The sequence below is a fragment of the Bos indicus genome, chromosome 19 (assembly GCF_029378745.1).
Source record: "Bos indicus isolate NIAB-ARS_2022 breed Sahiwal x Tharparkar chromosome 19, NIAB-ARS_B.indTharparkar_mat_pri_1.0, whole genome shotgun sequence".
NCBI lineage: Eukaryota > Metazoa > Chordata > Mammalia > Artiodactyla > Bovidae > Bos > Bos indicus.
Genome location: NC_091778.1, coordinates 13,955,757 through 13,975,618, shown reverse-complemented (window position 1 = coordinate 13,975,618; position 19,862 = coordinate 13,955,757). Strand labels below are relative to the sequence as shown.

Below are 19,862 nucleotides of genomic sequence, written 5' to 3'. Positions count from 1 at the left end.
CCCTACGGCCCACAGATAAAAAATCTTTGAAGACAGAACCAGTAACCTGCATTTTTAACACCCTCTTCAAATAATTCTAATGCTCAAGATAAAGGCCATTAACTACAAAATAGTGGTTGAATAGTTGATTATTTTTGTATATCCTTCTTACAAGAAATAAGGACACAACAAAATTCAGCTAAGAGGTCAGCAATTAAAAATATTATAAATAAGCGAGAAAATTAAAAGCATAAGTTATTTCTTCAGGTTTTTACCACACACTGCCAATTTACTTCTATAGCCACCAAGGAAACCAACAGGTACATTATAGAAGGAGATAAAATAATTAGTTCAGACAGCTTATTCCATGTAGTGTTTGGGGGTTTTTTTTTTGACATTTATTTTTTAAATTAATATTTATTGGAGTATGGTTGCTTTACAATGTTCAGTTAGTTTCTACTGTACAGCCAAGTGAATCAGTTATATGTACACACATATCTTCTTTTTCCCTATAATATTTAAAGTAGACTGATCTCTGTGCGCCTCAAGTTACTGCTAACCAATTTTCCGTAGCTCACATAATTTTTCTAACCAAAAGTTTTAAAGGCAAGATCTAAGAACAACTATTTTGCAATCTTAAGCAGTTCTTTAAATTGACACATACAATTCATTTTCACTCTAAAAATATGGTAGGCCTTTATATGAACACTTACATACTATGAAGTTGTTAAACTTTATTCAAACATGATGATTTATCTTGGTCCTTCTCCCTCCTGTAGGTTTAGTCCTACAATCCTAAAACAACATAGTCCTCCTGCTCTCCCCTGGGGAATTCAAATGTTTAAATCAATACTCAGAATGCAGACTTTTGGTTGTTGAAAATTTTCCAACACAGTTCAGTCCAACAACATGCATTATAGATAACTGAACTAAGAAAAACCCAAAGATGAATAGAATACAAGCCTTGTCCTCAAGAGACTTGTAACTTCTGTTGAAAAACAAAGCCATTTTCAACTGACTTTACAGTAAGGCAAAAAGCATCTTAAATACTTTAATTCAAAAGTAAAGTGTGCAGGAATGCAAAGAGAAAAAGTGATTAATTCCAACTGCAGAAAAATGGAGAAGGCATGACAAAAGGGTTATGACATTTGAGTTAGGATTGATGACAAAGCATTTTACCTGTCAGGAACTGAAAGATGGAATGTATTCTTACATGAAGGAATATTAGGAGTGACGGTAGAGAGGGTAGCCATGAAAGTTCATGGTACGGTCATGGAATACTGACCAGTGCTCTTCAGTTGAAGCTGAGAACATAAGTGAGGAGAAATGAGAATAAGAATGATAAACTAAGAATGTGAAGATTTCTCAAAGGTTTCAAAGCAGGGAAGTAAGAATGGTTTGTTTTTGCTTTTATGCAAACTAAGTAAACAAAAACAGAAATGCGTCTTTGATTACCCCTATTATCAAACCACAGTCAGGTCAGATAAGTAAGAAAAACTATCGTAATGATGACAGTGGCAAAGAAAGATGCAAGAAATATGGTTGAGTTGAGACTGATAGGATTTAATATGAAGCTTGATAAAGAAAAGTCAAAGGTAACTTCAAATTGGATTACTAGAATTATTAGGTTGGTGCAAATGTAATTCCAGTTTTTGCATTGGTGAAATTTGCCATTTGATACTGGAATACATCCTTAAATAAATGTGGTTATGTTACACAGCATTTTAATACACATTTCTCACTTTATTTTTTTTTTGCTAATGACTTACTACTTGATGTGTATTTTATATTTATTTTAGACTAGGGATATGTTAGACAAAAAGCAAATTCAAGCAATTTTGTTATTCCAGTTCAAAATGGGTCCTAAAGCAGTGGAAACAACTCGCAATGTCAACAATCCATTTGGCCCAGGAACTGCTAACGACCATACAGTGCAGTTCAGTTCAGTCGCTCAGTCATGTCCGACTCTTTGCGACCCCATGAATCGCAGCACGCCAGGCCTCCCTGTCCATCACCAACTCCCAGAGTTCACTCAAACTCACGTCCATCGAGTCAGTGATGCCATCCAGCCATCTCATCCTATGTCGTCCCCTTCTCCTCCTGCCCCCAATCCATCCCAGCACGAGAGTCTTTTCCAACGAGTCAACTCTTCGCATGAGGTGGCCAAAGTACTGGAGTTTCAGCTTTAGCATCATTCCCTCCAAAGAAATACTTCCATACAGTGCAGTGGTGGTTTAAGAAGTTTTGCAAATGAGACGAGAGCCTTGAAGATGAGGAGCATAGTGGCCGGCCATTGGAAGTTGACAATGACCAATTGAGAGCAATCATCAAACCTGATCCTCTTACAACTACCCAAGAAGTTGCTGAAGAACTCACTGTCGACCACTCTACACTCGTTTGGCATTTGAAACAAATTGGAAAGGTGAAAAAGCTTGCTGAGTGAGTGCCTCATTAACTGACAGCAAATCAAAAAAATTGTCATTCTGAAATATTGTCTTCTCTTATGCCACTCAACAAAAATGAACCATTTCTCAATTGGATTGTGACCGGTGACGAAAAGTGGATTTTCTACAAAAACTGGTGATGACCAGCTCAGTGGCTGGACGGAGAAGCAGCTCCAAAGCACTTTTCAAAGCCAAACTTGCATTAAAAAAAGGTCATGGTCACTGTTTGGTGGTCTGCTGCCCATCTTGAGATAGGAGACAGATGGGTTCCAAGCTGGACATTTACAACAGCCGGCCCCCTGTCAGCATTTCCTGAGACAAGAGCTACGTGGGCTCCAGCTGAGGAATTTACAATTGCCCTCCGAAATGGAAGTAACAACAGAAACAAGGTAAACAGCCAGTCTTTTTCTCTTGTAAACATCTTGAAGAAATATAATTATGGAGAGGAAATAATTATGGCAAGGACAGAGGCAAAACACTTTCTGAGTAAACGACTGAAGGATCTCCGCTTCTCCCTTTTTAGGATAAGGGAGACACTATACATTTCCACAAAGGTTCCTTGGGGTCAAAAGTCAGAGGATAATTCCAGGCCACAGTGAGTCTTGCTCCTCCCTGAAGTCTTTGCTTCAAGATTCATCTTGGCTAAAGGGGTGCATGTGCACCCCAGAGGAGAGTCCTGATACAAATTAGCGGGGGGAGGGGAACAAAGCAAGATAACTGGCCTGAAGGAAGACAAAAACTTCTTACTTTACTCTTTACTTTCTGCCTCCTTGCCTGAATTCGTTTTTAACTAGTCAGGCAAGGACTAGGAAGGGACTCTAGCCTTCACTGCTGACCCCTGTGGTCCAGTGGTTAGGACTCCAGTCTGGGAAATTAAGACCTTGCTTCCAGCTATTGCTTGCTGTTGCTTACTGTTAAGCTGCCATTTACTGCTGTGCATGTCTGAAATCAGTCTGCTCCACCACAGCATTCTGAATCTTGCCTGGTGGGCTGCAGTCCATGGGGTCGCAGAGAGTCAGACACGACTGAGCGACTTCACTTTGACTTTTCACTTCCATGCACTGGAGAAGGAAATGGCAAGCCACTCCAGTGTTCTTGCCTGGAGAATCCCAGGGACGGGAGAGCCTGGTGGGCTGCCGTCTATGGGGATGCACAGAGTCGGACACGACTGAAGAGACTTAGCAGCAGCATACTCAGCAGATGGATGAGATGCACCTAAAACTGCAGTGCCTGCAGCCAGCTTTGGTCAACAGAAAGAGCCCGACTGTTCTCCACAACAACACTTGACCACCTATCACACAACCAGTAATTCAGAAGGTGAACGAACTGGACTACTAAGTTTTGCCTCTTCTGCCACATGCACCTGATGTTTAGCCAACTGACTACCACTTCTTCAAGTATCTCAACAACTTGTTTTGCAGTGAAAATGCTTTCACAACCAGCAGGATCCAGAAAATGCTTTCCAAGAGTTCATCGAATCCTGAAGCAAGGATTTTATACTAGAGGAATAAACAAACTTATTTCTCGTTGGTAAAAATAAGTTGACTGTAATGTTTCCTATTTTGATTAATAAAAATGTGTTTGAGCCTAGCTATAAAGATTTAAGGGCTTCCCTGGTGGCTCAGACAGTAAAGAATCTGTCTTTAATGCAGGAAACCCAGCTCAGTCCCTGGGTCGGGAAGATCCCCTGGAGAAGGGAATGGCTCCCCACTCCAGTATTCTTGCCTGAAGAATTCCATGGACAGAGGAGTCTGGCAGGCTACAGTCCATGGGGTCACAGAAAGAGTTGGACACAATTTGGCAACTAAACAACAAAAGCAAAAACTATACTTCAATTTAAAAAAAGAGAGTAAAAAAAATCATAGGAGGAAGAATAGGATGTTTGCTTTTTTTGATCTACAAATGGACTAAAGTAAGGAAAGGTGTTATATATGAAATTAAGATGTTACAATATATATCCAGGAGGCATTTAATAAAATGAATATATAGTTTGATACCTCAAGATCAGTAAACTTCATCTAGGTATCATCTGCAAAGACATGAAGGATAAATGAAGCAAAAGAAATGGCTGTAATGAAGCAAAAGCATGCATGCCAGTTAAGAATAGAACAGAACTAAAGGCTGATCAATGAGAAATAACTTAAAACTACAATGTTTCAAAATCAAGGGAGAAGAGAATTTCAAGAACACTGTCAATAGTGCTAAAATGCTGCAGAGATATTAGTAGGTACAATGAGCCTAGGAGAAAGCCACTCAGTTTAGAAATTAGGTCATTATTTCAGATGAAACAATGCATAAAATCAAGATAAAATATTTTTTAACAAGACAAAGGTCATGTACTTTTCAGTCAGTTCAGTTCAGTTGCTCAGTCGTGTCCGACTCTTTGCGACCCCATGAATCACAGCATGCCAGGCCTCCCTGTCCATCACCAATTCTCGGAGTTCACTCAAACTCATGTCCATCGAGTCAGTGATGCCATCCAGCCATCTCATCCTCTGTTGTCCCCTTCTCCTTCTGCCTGCAATCCCTCCCAGTGTCAGGGTCTTTTCCAATGAGTCAACTCTTTGCATGAGGTGGCCTAAGTATTGGAGTTTCAGCTTCAGCATCAGTCCTTCCAGTGAACACCCAGGACTGATCTCCTTTAGGATGGACTGGTTGGATCTCCTTGCAGGTACTTTTAGATACCATTAAAAATCTCAAAATCTTCCCAACTGATAAAAAATTAAACTGAAAAGATCATTTTCAAATTAAAATGGAGCCATATAATGGGATAACATTTTTAATATTTTGATAATTATTTTGACTGATTAAATTTACACAAGCCTGTAATCTTTGACACAGTGCTTTGAAAAATAAACAATAAGCAGCTTATTTAACTTATATGCAGAGTACATCATGAGAAACACTGGACTGGAAGAAGCACAAGCTGGAATCAAGATTGCCGGGAGAAATATCAATAACCTCAGATATGCAGATGACACCCCCCTTATGGCAGAAAGTGAAGAGGAACTAAAAAGCCTCTTGATGGAAGTGAAAGAGGAGAGAGAAAAACTCGGTTTAAAGCTCAACATTCAGAAAACGAAGATCATGGCATCTGGTCCCATCATTTCATGGGAAATAGATGGGGAAACAGTGCAAACAGTGTCAGACTTTATTTTGGGGGGCTCCAAAATCACTGCAGATGGTGACTGCAACCATGAAATTAAAAGACGCTTACTCCTTGGAAGGAAAATTATGACCAACCTAGATAGCATATTAAAAAGTAGAGACATTATTTTGCCAACAAAGGCTATGGTTTTTCCAGTGGTCATGTATGGATGTGAGAGTTGGACTGTGAAGAAAGCTGAGTGCCGAAGAACTGATGCTTTTGAACTGTGGTGTTGGAGAAGACTCTTGAGAGTCCCTTGGACTGCAAGGAAATCCAACCAGTCCATTCTAAAGGAGATCAGTCCTGGGTGTTCATTGGAAGGACTGATGCTGAAGCTGAAACTCTAATACTTTGGCCACCTCATGCAAAGAGTTCACTCATTGGAAAAGACCCTGTTTTTCGGAGGGATTGGGGGCAGGAGGAGAAGGGGACACAAAGGATGAGATGGCTGGATGGCATCACCGACTCGATGGACATGAGTCTGGGTAAACTCCAGGAGTTGGTGATGGACAGGGAGGCTTGGTGTGCTGCGATTCATGGAGTTGCAAAGAGTCGGACACGACTGAGCGACTGAACTGAACTGAAGCAGCATTTGCGTTTGCAAAGTATGTCAGAACTAATTCAACTTGAAGCAGCTGACAGAGACTCTCACCTTGACTAAAATTTAGTCCCACTCCTTTGAGCCCTCTTTTCTACTAGGCTCAGAAGTTGGCCCCTTATTCTGTCTTTGGCTTGCCCAGCTGAATCTTAGCAAAGAATCCTGCTGTATCATCCCCTATCTTTGATACCTGATCAAGTTCCTCATACCCCATATTTAATGAATAAGTCTTTGGCCAGCTTTTAGTAAGAATTCCCCTACCCTTGATGATTTCTCTTAGTAATTTTCCTTCCACTGATCACCTCACCTTGCTCCTTGGCTGTAAGTTGCTTTCCTTATAATATTTGGAGGTAAGACCAATCTCTCTCCACTACTGCAAAAGTAAAAGTCGTGAAGTAAAGTTTTGTTTATGGGACTTCCCTGGTGGTACAGTGGATAAGAATTCGCCTGCCAATCCAGGGGACCCGGGTTCCATCCCTGGTTCGGGAAGATTCCACATGCTGAGCAACTAAGACCGTGCGCTACAACTGCTGGAGCCCGAGAGCCCTAGAGCCCACACGCTGCAACCAGAGAAAGCCTGAGCACAGCAACAAAGATGCAGAGCAACCAAAAATAAATGATTTTTAAAAAGTCTTGTTTACCATTTTATTAAGTGCCAGAACAATTTTTTCTATAACGTGTCACTCAAGGAAAGTAATCACACCCTTAGCCAATAATAGAAAAATAATTTACCATACAATTACAAATAAAAGCAAGAGTTCAGCAGAACATCCATATGACTGACAATGATAGAGCTTAAAGTATAAAAAGATTTCCTAATTTTTTATACAAAACTATTTTTTAAAAAAGGCTTTCCTCTCAAAATAAAGATGGTAGTGCTGAAAAAGTAGGAGCATCAAATTAATTGCCTATTCATGCCAGGATTTATGTGTCAGAATTTTTGGTAACAATGGAATAAAAATGAGAGGGAAAGCAGCTGGTGAATAATTAGTAGCCAACTCATAAATTACAAGAAAAAATAAATACAAACAGTGCCTGATACCCAAGGTCCTCTACTCGGTCAACAAATACTTATTTAAGGCTTGACACTGAGAGTGAATAAAAGAATAATACAGACTCTCTATGATTTAAGAGAAATGACATGTACAAATAAATAAAATATTATAAATAATTATAATACAAAGATGAAAGTGGTAAGTTCATCCAAGAAGAATACAAAAGAAAGTGTTATGAGAGTTCAGAGGAAGGACAGATGATTTCTCACAGGAAGGCAAGAAAACATTTCATGGAAAGCAAGCAGCATGTGACTTAAATCTTCAAGGATGACTAGCGTTTGCAGGGAGAATAAAAGGGAAAGGCATTCCTTCTGGTGTTAAGCAGCATAAGCAAAAGCCCAGAGTACGTCCATTCTGTAACCACAGAAAAGAACAGTAGAAGTTAACATTTAGGCCTGTGCTGTGGCCTAATCAGCATCCCTCAAAAGTTCATTATCACCTGGAATCACAGAATGTGACCTCACTTGGAAATAGGGTCTTTGCAGGTGTAACGAATTAGGGTTCTAGAGTTAAAATCATCCTAAACTTAGACTGGGCCCTAAATCCAATGAGTGGTGTCTTTAAAAGAAGGGGAGAGGACACACACACACACAGAAGGCTATATGAAAACAGAGGCAGAAACTAGAATTATGCTGCCACAAGTCAAGCAAAGCCTGGGTTCACAAGAAGCTGGGAGAGGCAAGGAAAGATGCTTCCCTGGGATCTTCAGAGGGAACATGGCTCTATTAACACTTTGGTTTCAGCTTCCAGAACTGTAAGAGAGTAGATTTCTGTTTTTTCAGTTTATGGATTGTGTTAATTTGTTACAGCAGCCCTAGGAACTAATATAGTTTGGTTAAGAACAATTAGTAGAGGGCTGCTGTGAAATAAGTGATATTGATCCCAGTTCTTGCTAACATTTTCTCTTTGAGGACATTTCTTTAATTTCCTGAGTGACAGGAATGTCTGATGAAGAGCTCCTAAATCCTCAGAATTTTCTGGGTGACAGGAATCTTTTGTTCTGATGCCTGAAGTAACTCTCGGTAGGTTCCTGGAAAGGGGCTGGTCACTAGAAAGACCAAGCCATACAAGAAACTTGGAACTTTCAACCCCATCCCCGAACCCCCCATTCTCTGGAAAGAAGAAAAGATTTAGAAATAGTTAATAACTGATAATGCTTATGTAACAAAGCCTGCACAAAAATCCCAAAGCACAGGGTCTGGAGAGCACCTAGACACATCTTCATGCCAAGAAGGGGGCAACACAGCTCCATGTGGACAGAAGCTCCTGGGTTTGGGACCCTTCCAGATTCTGTCCTACGTATCTGTTCACCCAGCTGTTCATCTGTCTCCTTTAATACAGCTTTTATTATATAATAAATCAGTAAAGGTAAATGTTTCCTGAAGTTCTAGTAAATTACCAAACCCAAGGAGAGGGTCATGGGAAGTCTCATTTATAGGTGGTCAGTCAGAAGCAAAGGTCACAATCTGGACTTGGCATCTGAAGCAGGGAGGGCAGAGGGGCAGTCTTTTGGGACTGAGACCTAAACCTGTGGGGTGGGTCTGCGCTAATCCCAGCAGACAGTGTCAGAACTGAACTGAAGTGTAGGACACGCAGTTGGTGTCCATAGAGCACTGGAGAATTGCTTGGTGTGAGGGGAAAAAATTTACACATTTGGAGTACGAAAGTATTCAGTGAGTAGACAAAAAAAGTTTATCTTTTTCAGTTATGTACTCAAGCCTCCAGCATTCCACGTTATTACACTTTGGAAGAAAAAAAAGCCACACTGATAATAGGCATATTCTCTTATTACCAGGCAATTGTGTTAAAAAGTGAACAGAGCACAATAAAATGCCATTACTTACAATGTGTGACTCCAGCCAGAGTTTGGTAGAAAGTGGGAGTATCACTATCATCAGTGAGGGTCACATATACACCTCCAGACAGTAGCCAACGAGAGAAGGTAAAAGCATCTTTGTTTAGAAGAAGCCAATTTCTAAACTTTTCATAGTTTACCTTTTCACCCTAAAATTAAAACAAGAAAACACAGGTTTAGTTAAACTTTAAGGTACCTTACGTAGAACTTACACAATTTAAAATTTGCATTTAATTGATGTTTACTCCCTTCTACTATCTATAAAGGAAGAATAATCTAAATATCATTATAGGCTATATATGTATTTGGAAAAAAAACTTTTCAAATGTAACTATTTCAGAACTTTTATTTGCATAAAACCTATATGCTAATTGCAAATTATTTTATCAATTCATTAAAGCAGTGAACTTCCACTAAGTCACATTTTATTTGCTAAGGTACATCTTGCAATCAGTGTAAACTGCATTTCTTTCAATACTTAATAAAAGCCATTTTTCATTTGCTTTATCCTGCTTCAACACTTCCATTGGTTAGAATTAGCACATTTTAATCAATGTGTATGGAATATGAATAATCTTTTAAATTTCATTGGCAAATTAAAAACTATCCAGGAGTCCCCTTCCAAAAGTCATCACTGAAAACGTACATTCACAAGTCAACTAAAATACAAAAAAGAAGCAAGGAGGTTTCTATTTCTTTGCTTTCTTTCCAAGTACTTGTCTTGCTAAATCTGCGGAGAAAAAAAGTTTCCAGGCTGAGAAAAAACATCATATGGCCGTGCAAGTCAATCTCTTTGACTGGAAGCCAAGAGTATGGGCCAGATATTTCTATGAGAAAAAGGCAGAAGCAACCCACATAGAAATACAATGAAGAACGACACTCAGGAGCCTAGTAGCTATAATCCTGATGGAGCTATTAAGTGATACAAATAACTTATAACCTAAAAGAGTTACGGTAGAAATAATTTCTATATTGTTAGTAGCATCCTATTAAGTACAGTAATATGCTTAGCTTCATGGTTTCAGAATATTTAACAGTACAATTCAAGCAATCAAGACAACATTGGAGGGACTTCCCTGGTGGTCCAGCAGTTAAGAATACACCTGCCAATGCAGGGGACACAGGTTGGATCCCTGGTTAGCGAACTAAGATCCCACCTGCCGAGGAGCAACTAAGCCCGTGGGCCACAACTACTGAGCCTGCGTGCTGCAACTACTGAAGCCCGTGGGCCTAGAATCTGTGTTCCACCACAGCGAGAAACTGATGAAGCACAACAAAGGAGAGCCCTCACTGGAGGCAATTCAGTCCACACACAGCAATGAATACCCAGCGCAGCCAATAAACAAATAAATAAGACAACACTGGAAGTCTTAGCTTTCTAAATGGAGGACTATGGCACTCAGACTTGCTGCAGGGACATGAGGACATCGCTGCATGTTTAGAGGATCAGATCCATTTTCTTTCTCTACCCACATTTGGTCTACAAAGAGGGTTTGCAGTATAAATTCCACAAGCTGAGGCACATTTTTACACGTTAACATCTTTGACATTGGGATAAGTCTTAAAATCAATAATACCCTTTAATTGTAACTGGTAGTTTTTTTGTTCTTTATAGTAATACATAAAAGCACATCTTATTAATCAAAAGCATCTTATATCCAGTGAACATGGTGGTTTTAACGGTTTTATGAAGCTAAGATGTTATTATAAGACGCACCTTCATGTACCACTAAGAAAAAACTGCCTATGATAATAGGTGCTTCTAACAACTTCACATACAGTTAATATTTAATGTGTATTTACAATGCCCTAAGCACAATTCTAAGTATTTTTATACTCATTTAATCCTCAAGCAATAATAGGAGATACTATTATCCCCATTTTACACACGAGAAAACTGAAGCTCTGAAAGCTGTATGTTCAAGGTTATACAGTGGCAGAGATAGATCTGAACCCAAGCAGTCCAGGCTCCAAAGCCTCTGTGCCTGAATCACACACTATATATACTGCCTGGCAACTCAGTGAAATACAAAGCGACCTCTCTAATCTGCTTGCCCATTAGGATCACTCCATATAACTGGCAGTACTAAAATCCCATCTGTCAAACATGACTTTCTATGTTCTTGAGTCATGGCTCTAAATAAGGAAGCAAAATGGAAATCTTTTATAAACTATCACAATAGCAGTCTAGGAAAAAACTTCCAGTACTATAAATGGCAATTAAAAACAAACTTCTGAAATTGATACATCTTTGAAGAGCAATATAAAGTACGAATTCCCACCATGAGAATCAACAACCAAAAAAATTCAATAAGAAAAAAATCAATGTAACTCCTATGTGGATTTCCTTCATCTCAAGTTACTGGAAACATAGTAACTCAAGAAGCAAGAGTGTGGATCACATCACATACCTTACTCAAAAATTATGTAGGTAAATACATCAAATAGTTGAATTAGGTAAAATTAGCCCATTCACAGTCTTTTTTTTCTTTAAACAACCATAAGTACCTAATGATGTAAATAGCTATATACATGAGTATCCCCAAACCTTGGCCTCTCATTTCTTTGATCTCCTCTCTTCCAAAGACCTTGTTCTTCATATAAGACTTCCCTAGCCATTTACTACCATACTCATTTCCTTAAAATTCTTTGTTCTAATGTCCCTTTCTCTTATAAGCTGTTCCTAACCATCCCATAACAAAATACCTACACCTAGATATCGCCTCCCTATCACCACCTATCTCCTGTGGTCTACTTAATTTTTCTGTACAGCACTAATTATTATCTTAGTATATGTACCTGCTATTGTGCCTAAATTTTAAGAGAACTGGGTGGCTAACCAAATTAAATCCCTGTCTATAAAACAGGAATGTCTGTATAAACCTTATTAAAATGAAAAAAATACACATTCTCCCCTAAAATAAGCAAACCACTTGATATTTCTGTGAAAAATCCAATTTATCAGGCTTGCAAAGATTAGATAACTCTTTTTTTTTCCTAATAAAATTTGGCCAGCAAATTTTAGAGAGGAAAAACAAAAAACATGATCTAGTTTGTCTTAAGGTACTGAAATACTATCACAGCAACTTCCAGTCAATAAGACAACCAAAAATGCAGGAAGACAATCCTTTTAGCACCAAACATGTAGAACTGCTGAATAAAATGTAACACCATAACTACTACCAAAAACTACTTAGCCAAGCTGAAAAGCAAGAAAGGGAAATCTCCAGGTGCTATTAACACAGGGGAAACTTAAAGCCAGAGTGATGAAAAGCTAAAGCCAGAGTCCAAATAGATATTAGAACCAGATATATGCAGATGCCTGGAGTATTAATAATCAGTGCTTATATAGGTAGGAAGGTGACTAAACTAACTGAATAAAAACTCTGAATAAAACCAACAGCAGTGAAAGACTCTAATATCTGTGAAATGGAAGTGGATCAAATGGCCACAAGAAATTACACAGCACTGAGTGCTGCAGGAAAGGATCAAAAACTTGTAGAAGAGCTTTATTTTGCCACCTCTTGGGACTTCCCATGTAAGCACACCTCTGAAAAGAAATTAAAGAAAAATTTTCTCTGTTAAAAGATATACATTTTCTGTTGTTAAAGGTTTTTTACAATGAAAATATATTATTTATGAAAACAGGAAAATGGCCAATTTTTAAAACCCAAATATTTCACTATGCAAACCAATTAAAAAATAAATTATAAAATGCATTTATGATAAAATAGGCATTGATGGATCACAGAGGTCACCTACAGCTCAAGGCCAATGAGTGCTATTTCTACGTGCTCATGACAAAAAGCAATTAAGAGCACCACAACTTAAGCAATGCTCAGGTGTCTGCAGGATCGCCTGTGAGTGTGTGTGTGCGTGCTGGTGTGAGAGTGGGGGAGTATGTGTCATCTACCATAAGTAGAGATAGTTGCCTTTACAGTAGAACTGGGAATTTTCAGATTCACAAACACAGCAGCAGTAAGTGTCATGGACCTTTGAGTCTAGCACACAAATCGTTAAAAAACTTCAACCGTTAAATACAAAAATGTCAAGAATATGCTGCACATAAACATCTATTCATCACAGCTAAACTCATACAACTAAGATTTAATACTCTGTCCACAGGGATGCAATGTAAATCTTTAAATGTACCTCTGAGAAACACTTCCTGAGTGTATCTGGGACTTTACCATCCACCACATGAAGCATTCTTTCCATTTCTTCCCGTATAACATAGCTCCCGGATTCACTTGCAAAAAGACTAAAAATGTCTAGGAAAAAGAAATAATGAATTAATTTTAACATAGATTAAAAGTACCCTGGTGGATGTAGGGAGGAAAGAGAAAGGTAACAATTATTGAGTGACTGAGCATTTTATAAATATACAGTTTATCCCTTAAAAAAAAACCAATGCTAATTACAACAGCAATGTGGTATCTTTTCACATACCAAACTTGCAAAAACTGTTTAAGTGTGACAATACAAAGTGTTAGCAATAAACTAGGATAAACTGGAACTCTTATATACTGTTAATGAATATCTATTACTGTAACACCTTGGAGAGTACCTTGTCAAAATGTAAAGATGAAGATTTATGCTAGAAGTTCAGTTCCTAGGCAACTCCACCTCCACTTGTGAAAAACTCTCATACATATCAGCATGAGGTACAACATACACCAAAGCAATCTTTATAATAGCGAAATTTAGGTGGGGGGAAAAAGATAAATGTCTACCAACAAAAAAATAGGTAACCTGAGACACACACACAATGAAATACTATAAAGCAATTAAAATAAAGGAACTAGGGTTCCAACATGGTAAATATCAATAATCTTCAGTACAAAAAGCAAACTGAAAAATCTGTATAGTATACCATTTATTTGGCTTGGCCATGATCTTTAATTTTGTAAAAAAAAAAAAAAAAAACCAAGATCTGGGACAAATATGACACAATGGTAAGAAATAATAAAGTTGGGTAGAAGTACATATTATGTTTGAAATACTGCTGTTAAGGGTTGAACTGCGTCCGCCCAAAAGATATGCTGAAATCCTAATCTCCAAGTACCTGAGAATTTGAATTTATTTGGAAACATAGGTGATAGAAAGAAGAGACATTCTATTCCTCTGAAGGCCCACTGGGTTCCTTGCCTGCCCACCCACATGCCATGGCTGATTCTGTTAGGGGGGAATATTTGCTGGAAGGCTCTGACCATCTGTTATGGATTAAATTATATCTCCCCCCTCAAAAAAAATGTTGGAAGTCTTAACCCCAGTACTCATGAATGTGACTTTATTTGAAAAAGGGTCTCTGCAGATAAAATCAAATTAAGATGAGGTTATTAGGTTGGGTCCTAATTCAATATGACTGATTATAAGAACAGAAGACAGAAACACTGGAAAGAAACCATGAGATGAGATAGTGAGAGATTGGAGGGAAGCAACTGGCAAGTCAAGGAATACCAAGCATTGAGGGCTACCACCAGAAGTCAGGAAAAAGGAAGGATTCTTCCCTGTAGATTTCAGAGAGAACAAAACTCTCCTAATATCTTAATTTTGGACTTCTCCTGTACAATTGTGCTCATATCACACTCTAGCAAGGTAATGCTCAAATCCTTCAAGTTGGGCTTCAGCAGTACGTGAACCAAGAATTTCCAGATGTACACGCTAAGTTTAGAAAAGGCAGAGCAATCAGAGATCAAATTGCCAACATTTGCTGGATCATGGAGAAAGCAAGAGAATTCCAGAAAAATATGTACTTCTGCTTCAATGACTACACTAAAGCCTTTGACTATGTGGATCACAACTCAGCAACTAAAAAACAACACAAATTTGTTGTTCATTGTTGAATCCAACTCTTTGTGACACTGTGGACTGTAGCAAGCCAGGCTTCCCTGTCCTTTACTATCTCCTGGAGTTTACTCAAACTTAGGTTCATTGGGTCAGTGATGTTATCTAACCATCTCATCTGCCGCCCCCTTCTCCTCTTGCCCTCAATCTTCCCCAGCTTCAGGGTCTCTTCCAATGAGTTCGTTCTTCACATCAGGTAGACAAAGTATTGGAGCTGCAACTTCAGCATCAGTCCTTACGATGAACAATCAGGGCTGATTTCCTTTAGGATTGACTGGTTTGGTCTCTTGCAGTCTAAGGGACTCTCAAGAGTCTTCTCCAGCACCACAGTTTGAAAGCATCAATTCTTTGGCACTCAGCCTTCTTTACGGTCCAACTATCACATATGTACATGACTACTGGAAACACCAGAGCTTTGACTATAAGGATTGTTGTCGGCAAAGTGATGTCTCTGCTTTTTAATACACTGTCTAGGTTTGTCGTGGACAATTGCACTCATTTCACTTGATAGCAAGGTAATGCTCAAAATCCTTCAAGCTAGGCTTCAACAATACATGAACTGAGAACTTCCAGATGTACAAGCTGGATTTAGAAAAGACAGAGGAACCAGAGATCAAATTGCCAACATCCACTGGATCATAGAAAAAGCAAGAGAATTCCAGAAAAACATCTACTTCTGCTTCACTGACTATGCCAAAGCCCTTGACTATGTGCATCACAACAAGCTGTGGAAAATTCTTAAAAGAGATGGGAATACCAGACCACCTTACCTGTCTCCTGAGAAATCTGTATGCAGGTCAAGAAGCAACAGTTAGAACCAGACATGGAACAATGGATTGGTTCAAAACTGGGAAAGGAGTATGTCAAGGCTGTATGTTGTCACCCTGTTTATTTAAATTATATGCAGAGTATATCATGCGAAATGCCAGGCTGGATGAATCACAAGCTGGAACTAAGGATTGCCAGGAAAAATATCAACCACCTCAGATATGTAGATGATATCACTCTAACGGCAGAAAGTGAAGAGGAACTAAAGAGCCTCTTGATGAGAGTGACAAAGGAGAGTGAAAAAGCTGATTTTTAAAACTCAACATTCAAAAAACTAAAATCATAGCATCTGGTTGCATAGCTTCATGGTAAATAGATGTGGAAACAGTGGAAACAGGGACAGACTTTATTTTCTTGGGCTCCAAAATCACTGTGGACGGTGACTGCAGTCACAAAAAAGGAAAAGACACTTGCACTTTGGGAGAAAAGCCACGACGAATGACTACAACAAATACGTACGTGCGAAAAGTGTTTGGTTTTCTCCTCTTAACCTGTCTTACATCAACTTAATTATTAAATCAGCCAAACAACCTAGAAAGGAAGTTTTTTCTGCTCTTTCAGAGTACTTTATTCCTTCTTACTGTCAAGCAATATTCTATTGCTGGTTATATTACACTTTGTTTATGATAAATGCATCAGTTGATGGGCATTAGGATTGTTTCCATTTTGTAACCATTATGAATGTGCTGTTATGAACTTTTTTTTTTAATGAATATATGGTTTCAGTTTCCTTGGGTATATATCTAGGAATGAAATTGAAAACTCAATGTTTAACAGTTTGAGAAACTGCCAGTTAGTTTCCCAAAGTGGCTGCATTATCTATCTTACACTTAAGTGGTATCTCACTGTAATTTTAATTTATATTTCCCAAATAACTACTTATGTTTAACATTTTTTCAAGTGCTTATTGGCTATTTGTATATCTTCTTTGAAGAAACATCAATTCAAATCCTTTGACAGTCATCAAAATTTTGAGGTAGATTATTCTGTACATAAATGTGGTATTTTAACTTTTTGAGATAATAAAAGTACTTACATTTTGCTTTCTCTTCATCTCTGCCTCTTGTAAGAAGGACAAGTCCAACTATTAAGTTATTGAAGTGTAGTCCTTTGGATGTTCCACCAAAAGAACAGTAAATCACCTAGGAGAAAATAAATGGTAAAGCCAACCTTAGACATTTCAGTTATTGAGGAATTTGAGGCTGGTAACATCACCTTTAATAAATCTTATCTCCATCTCCAAACAAGGTCCTAATAAACTTCAGTGCAAAGATGTTAAATTTCTCCCTCTTCTTCCTCCTTTATACCTTGTTATCACACTCAATCAAGAATATACTGTATCCATCCTAAAGTATATGTATCACTGGCTGACTCACTGAATTTTCTTTCTCTTGGGAGTCCTCATCAAAGTCCAAAGAGATAAGTTCTTCCCCTTCAATAGTCCCATAATGTGATAAGAATTTTGACCAGAGAACCTCCTTCAACTTCTGTTAAATGTCTACATATCATTTTGATTTGAAAAATCAACATTCTGTAAGTGGATGTTCAGAAATACAATGGTGATTATACTACAATATATAAATGCACCTAATTAACATGCTGTACACCTTAAATTTATACAATGCTGTACATTAAATATATTCAACTTTTAAGTAAAAGAAAAAGAAAATAAAGACATTTTTATACTCTTAAAATTGAATATTATAATAATCAGAAATAAAGAGGAAAAGCTATTCATAAGAAAGTGACAGTAACAGCAGTCACATAAATTCATTCACTCAACAGTTCTGTGTTGAGAGCCTAGTGTGATACTGTCATATAACAAATGTATTTTGGTCTTCTGCCAGGTTCCAAAAAAAACAACGCAAGAGCTTCTAAAATCTTTGGAATTCCCAGAGTGATACAGATGAAAGGTGGAGAAGGAAATGGCAACCCACTCCAGTATTCTTGCCTGGAGAATCCCATGGACAGAGGAGCCTGGCATGGGGTCACAAGAGCTGGACTCGACTTAGCAACTAAACCACTACCCCCACCACCACAGATGAAAGGATCATCTTTTGTTATTGATAATAAGCCTCTTTAAACCACACCTGAATTTATGCTAATAGGTTAATCCTTGGCAGGTTAGGGTTAGCTTACAAAGCTTTAGAATGGGAGCTGGTAGTCAGAGGAACTAATGACGTGATTAGAGGGTTAGAACTTTCAGCCCCACTTTCCAGAGTCAGGGAAGGAGCAAAGGGCTGAAAATGGAGCTAACCACCAACACGCCTATGTAATGGAACTTCCAGAAGAAGCCCTAAACTATGGGTATGTTGGTGAACATATCATGGTGCAAGAAGGGTGTAACACCAAGACATGGAAGTACTGTGCACCATCTCCCTCTGAACTGTCCCTCCGGCCCCACGCTATCCGCCATCCCATGCATCTCTTTCCATCTGGCTGTTTGTGAGTTGTATCCTTTATAGTAAACTGGTAACAGTAAATAAAATGCCTTCCTGAGTTCTGTGAGCCCTTTCTAGAAAATTACTGAATCCCAGGAGGGATACATGGGAACCCCTGACTTACAGCTGATTGGTGAGAAGTAGAAGAAGTTGGGGACCTGAAACTGGCATCTTCTGAAGTGGGGGGCAGACCTGGATGTCTGCACTAACTCTGGGTAGTTAGTATCAGAAATGAATTGATTTATAGGACACCCAGCTGGTGTCCAGAGAGTTAGAGAACTGATTGATGTGGGAAAAAACTCCACACATTTGGTGTTAGAAGTGCTGTGTAGTTTAAAAAAGAAAAAAACATGACCTAGTATCTGCCAAGAAGAATTTGTCATTAAAATACATGATTAAAGATAATTCAAGGAATAAAACTTAAAGAGTCAACATATGAAAATACATATTCATTAAATGATATTTATAAATATATTTAATAACACTATGACAGCTGATGCTAGAAACTGTGTGTCTACAGTGCCACTGATAGCATGTTCAGCAGAAACTAGCACAGGGAGATGTTTCCAAATCAGAATACACAAAACATAAAAAGAATATAACACATATACTTTGTAGAGTAGTAACTATTTCGAGTTGGCCCCTGCATAATTCGTGTCCAACTCTTTTGTGACCCCATGAACTGCAGCCCACCAGGCTCCTCTGTCCATGAGATTTCCCAGGCAAGAATACCGGAGTGGGTTTCCATTTCCTTCTCCAGGGGAGCTTCACACCCCAGGGATCGAACCTGGATCTCCAGCATTGCAGGCAAATTCTTTACTGTCTGAGTCACCAGGGAAGCCCAAGAGGAAGGTACCCTCTATCTCTAAGGGAGGGTCAGGAAAACATCACAGCCACAGACCTTTAAAGGTCCCCTACCATTTGGCAAGAGGCAGAATCAGTGAGAAAGTCTCACCCTCCAAGTTGCAGAGACGTAAGGACCGCCTAAAACTGAGACAGCAATAGGACAACAGAAAATCCCCCACCCTGGCACCCCTCACCCACCTCCACCACTGTGTTAGCAAACACTGAGCAATCAATAACAGCAGTCTACCACTGAAGGAGAGGGAAGACTGTAGAGAGATCTTCTCCGAGGTACAGTACCAAAGAGAAAATAAGATCAAAAGTTAAAGGTAGAGCAGACATTACAAATCTCCCCTGGCAAACGGGCCTCTAATCTAAAAGAGGTAACCTTAGTGTGGAATTTGAAGCCTGTAGTGTGCACTGCGGGAAGTCATAACAACACACTAAAAAACCAGCTCAACTCAAGTCTAGACTGACTCAACTACTTGTGCTAAGACTCAGCCAGGCACAAACACTGTTTAGCTCAGTCTCTACTGTCCTATATAAAGCATCCATCTTCCCACCACAAATTATAAGTCACACAAGGAAGCAGAGAAAAACCCAAAACCTCACAGACTGACAAAGGAAAAACATAGAAATAGAGTTTTATAAAGCTCTGGAATGGCTCAACAGCAAACTCAACAGGCTCAAGTTTGAGATTATCCAAACGAAACACAGAGGGGAAAATATGTGGGGATGGGAGGGGACAAAACAGGAAATCCAAAGGCTGTGAGAAAATACAAAATGATTTAACACACATGCAACTGAAATCTGAGAAGTAAAAG

The 19,862-nt window shown here is 38.8% G+C and overlaps 1 protein-coding gene across 1 annotated transcript in view; it reads right to left on the bottom strand.

Moving 5' to 3' along the window:
* Positions 1-19,862, bottom strand: part of USP32 (ubiquitin specific peptidase 32) — a 203,933-nt gene that overhangs the window by 80,563 nt on the left and 103,508 nt on the right. Inside the window, exons 3-5 of the mRNA XM_070772603.1 lie at positions 16,791-16,896; positions 13,232-13,350; positions 9,069-9,228 (exon numbers count right to left, since the gene is read on the bottom strand). Coding sequence (XP_070628704.1) covers positions 9,069-9,228; positions 13,232-13,350; positions 16,791-16,896 — 385 coding nt within the window. The remainder of the gene's footprint in view (positions 1-9,068; positions 9,229-13,231; positions 13,351-16,790; positions 16,897-19,862) is intronic.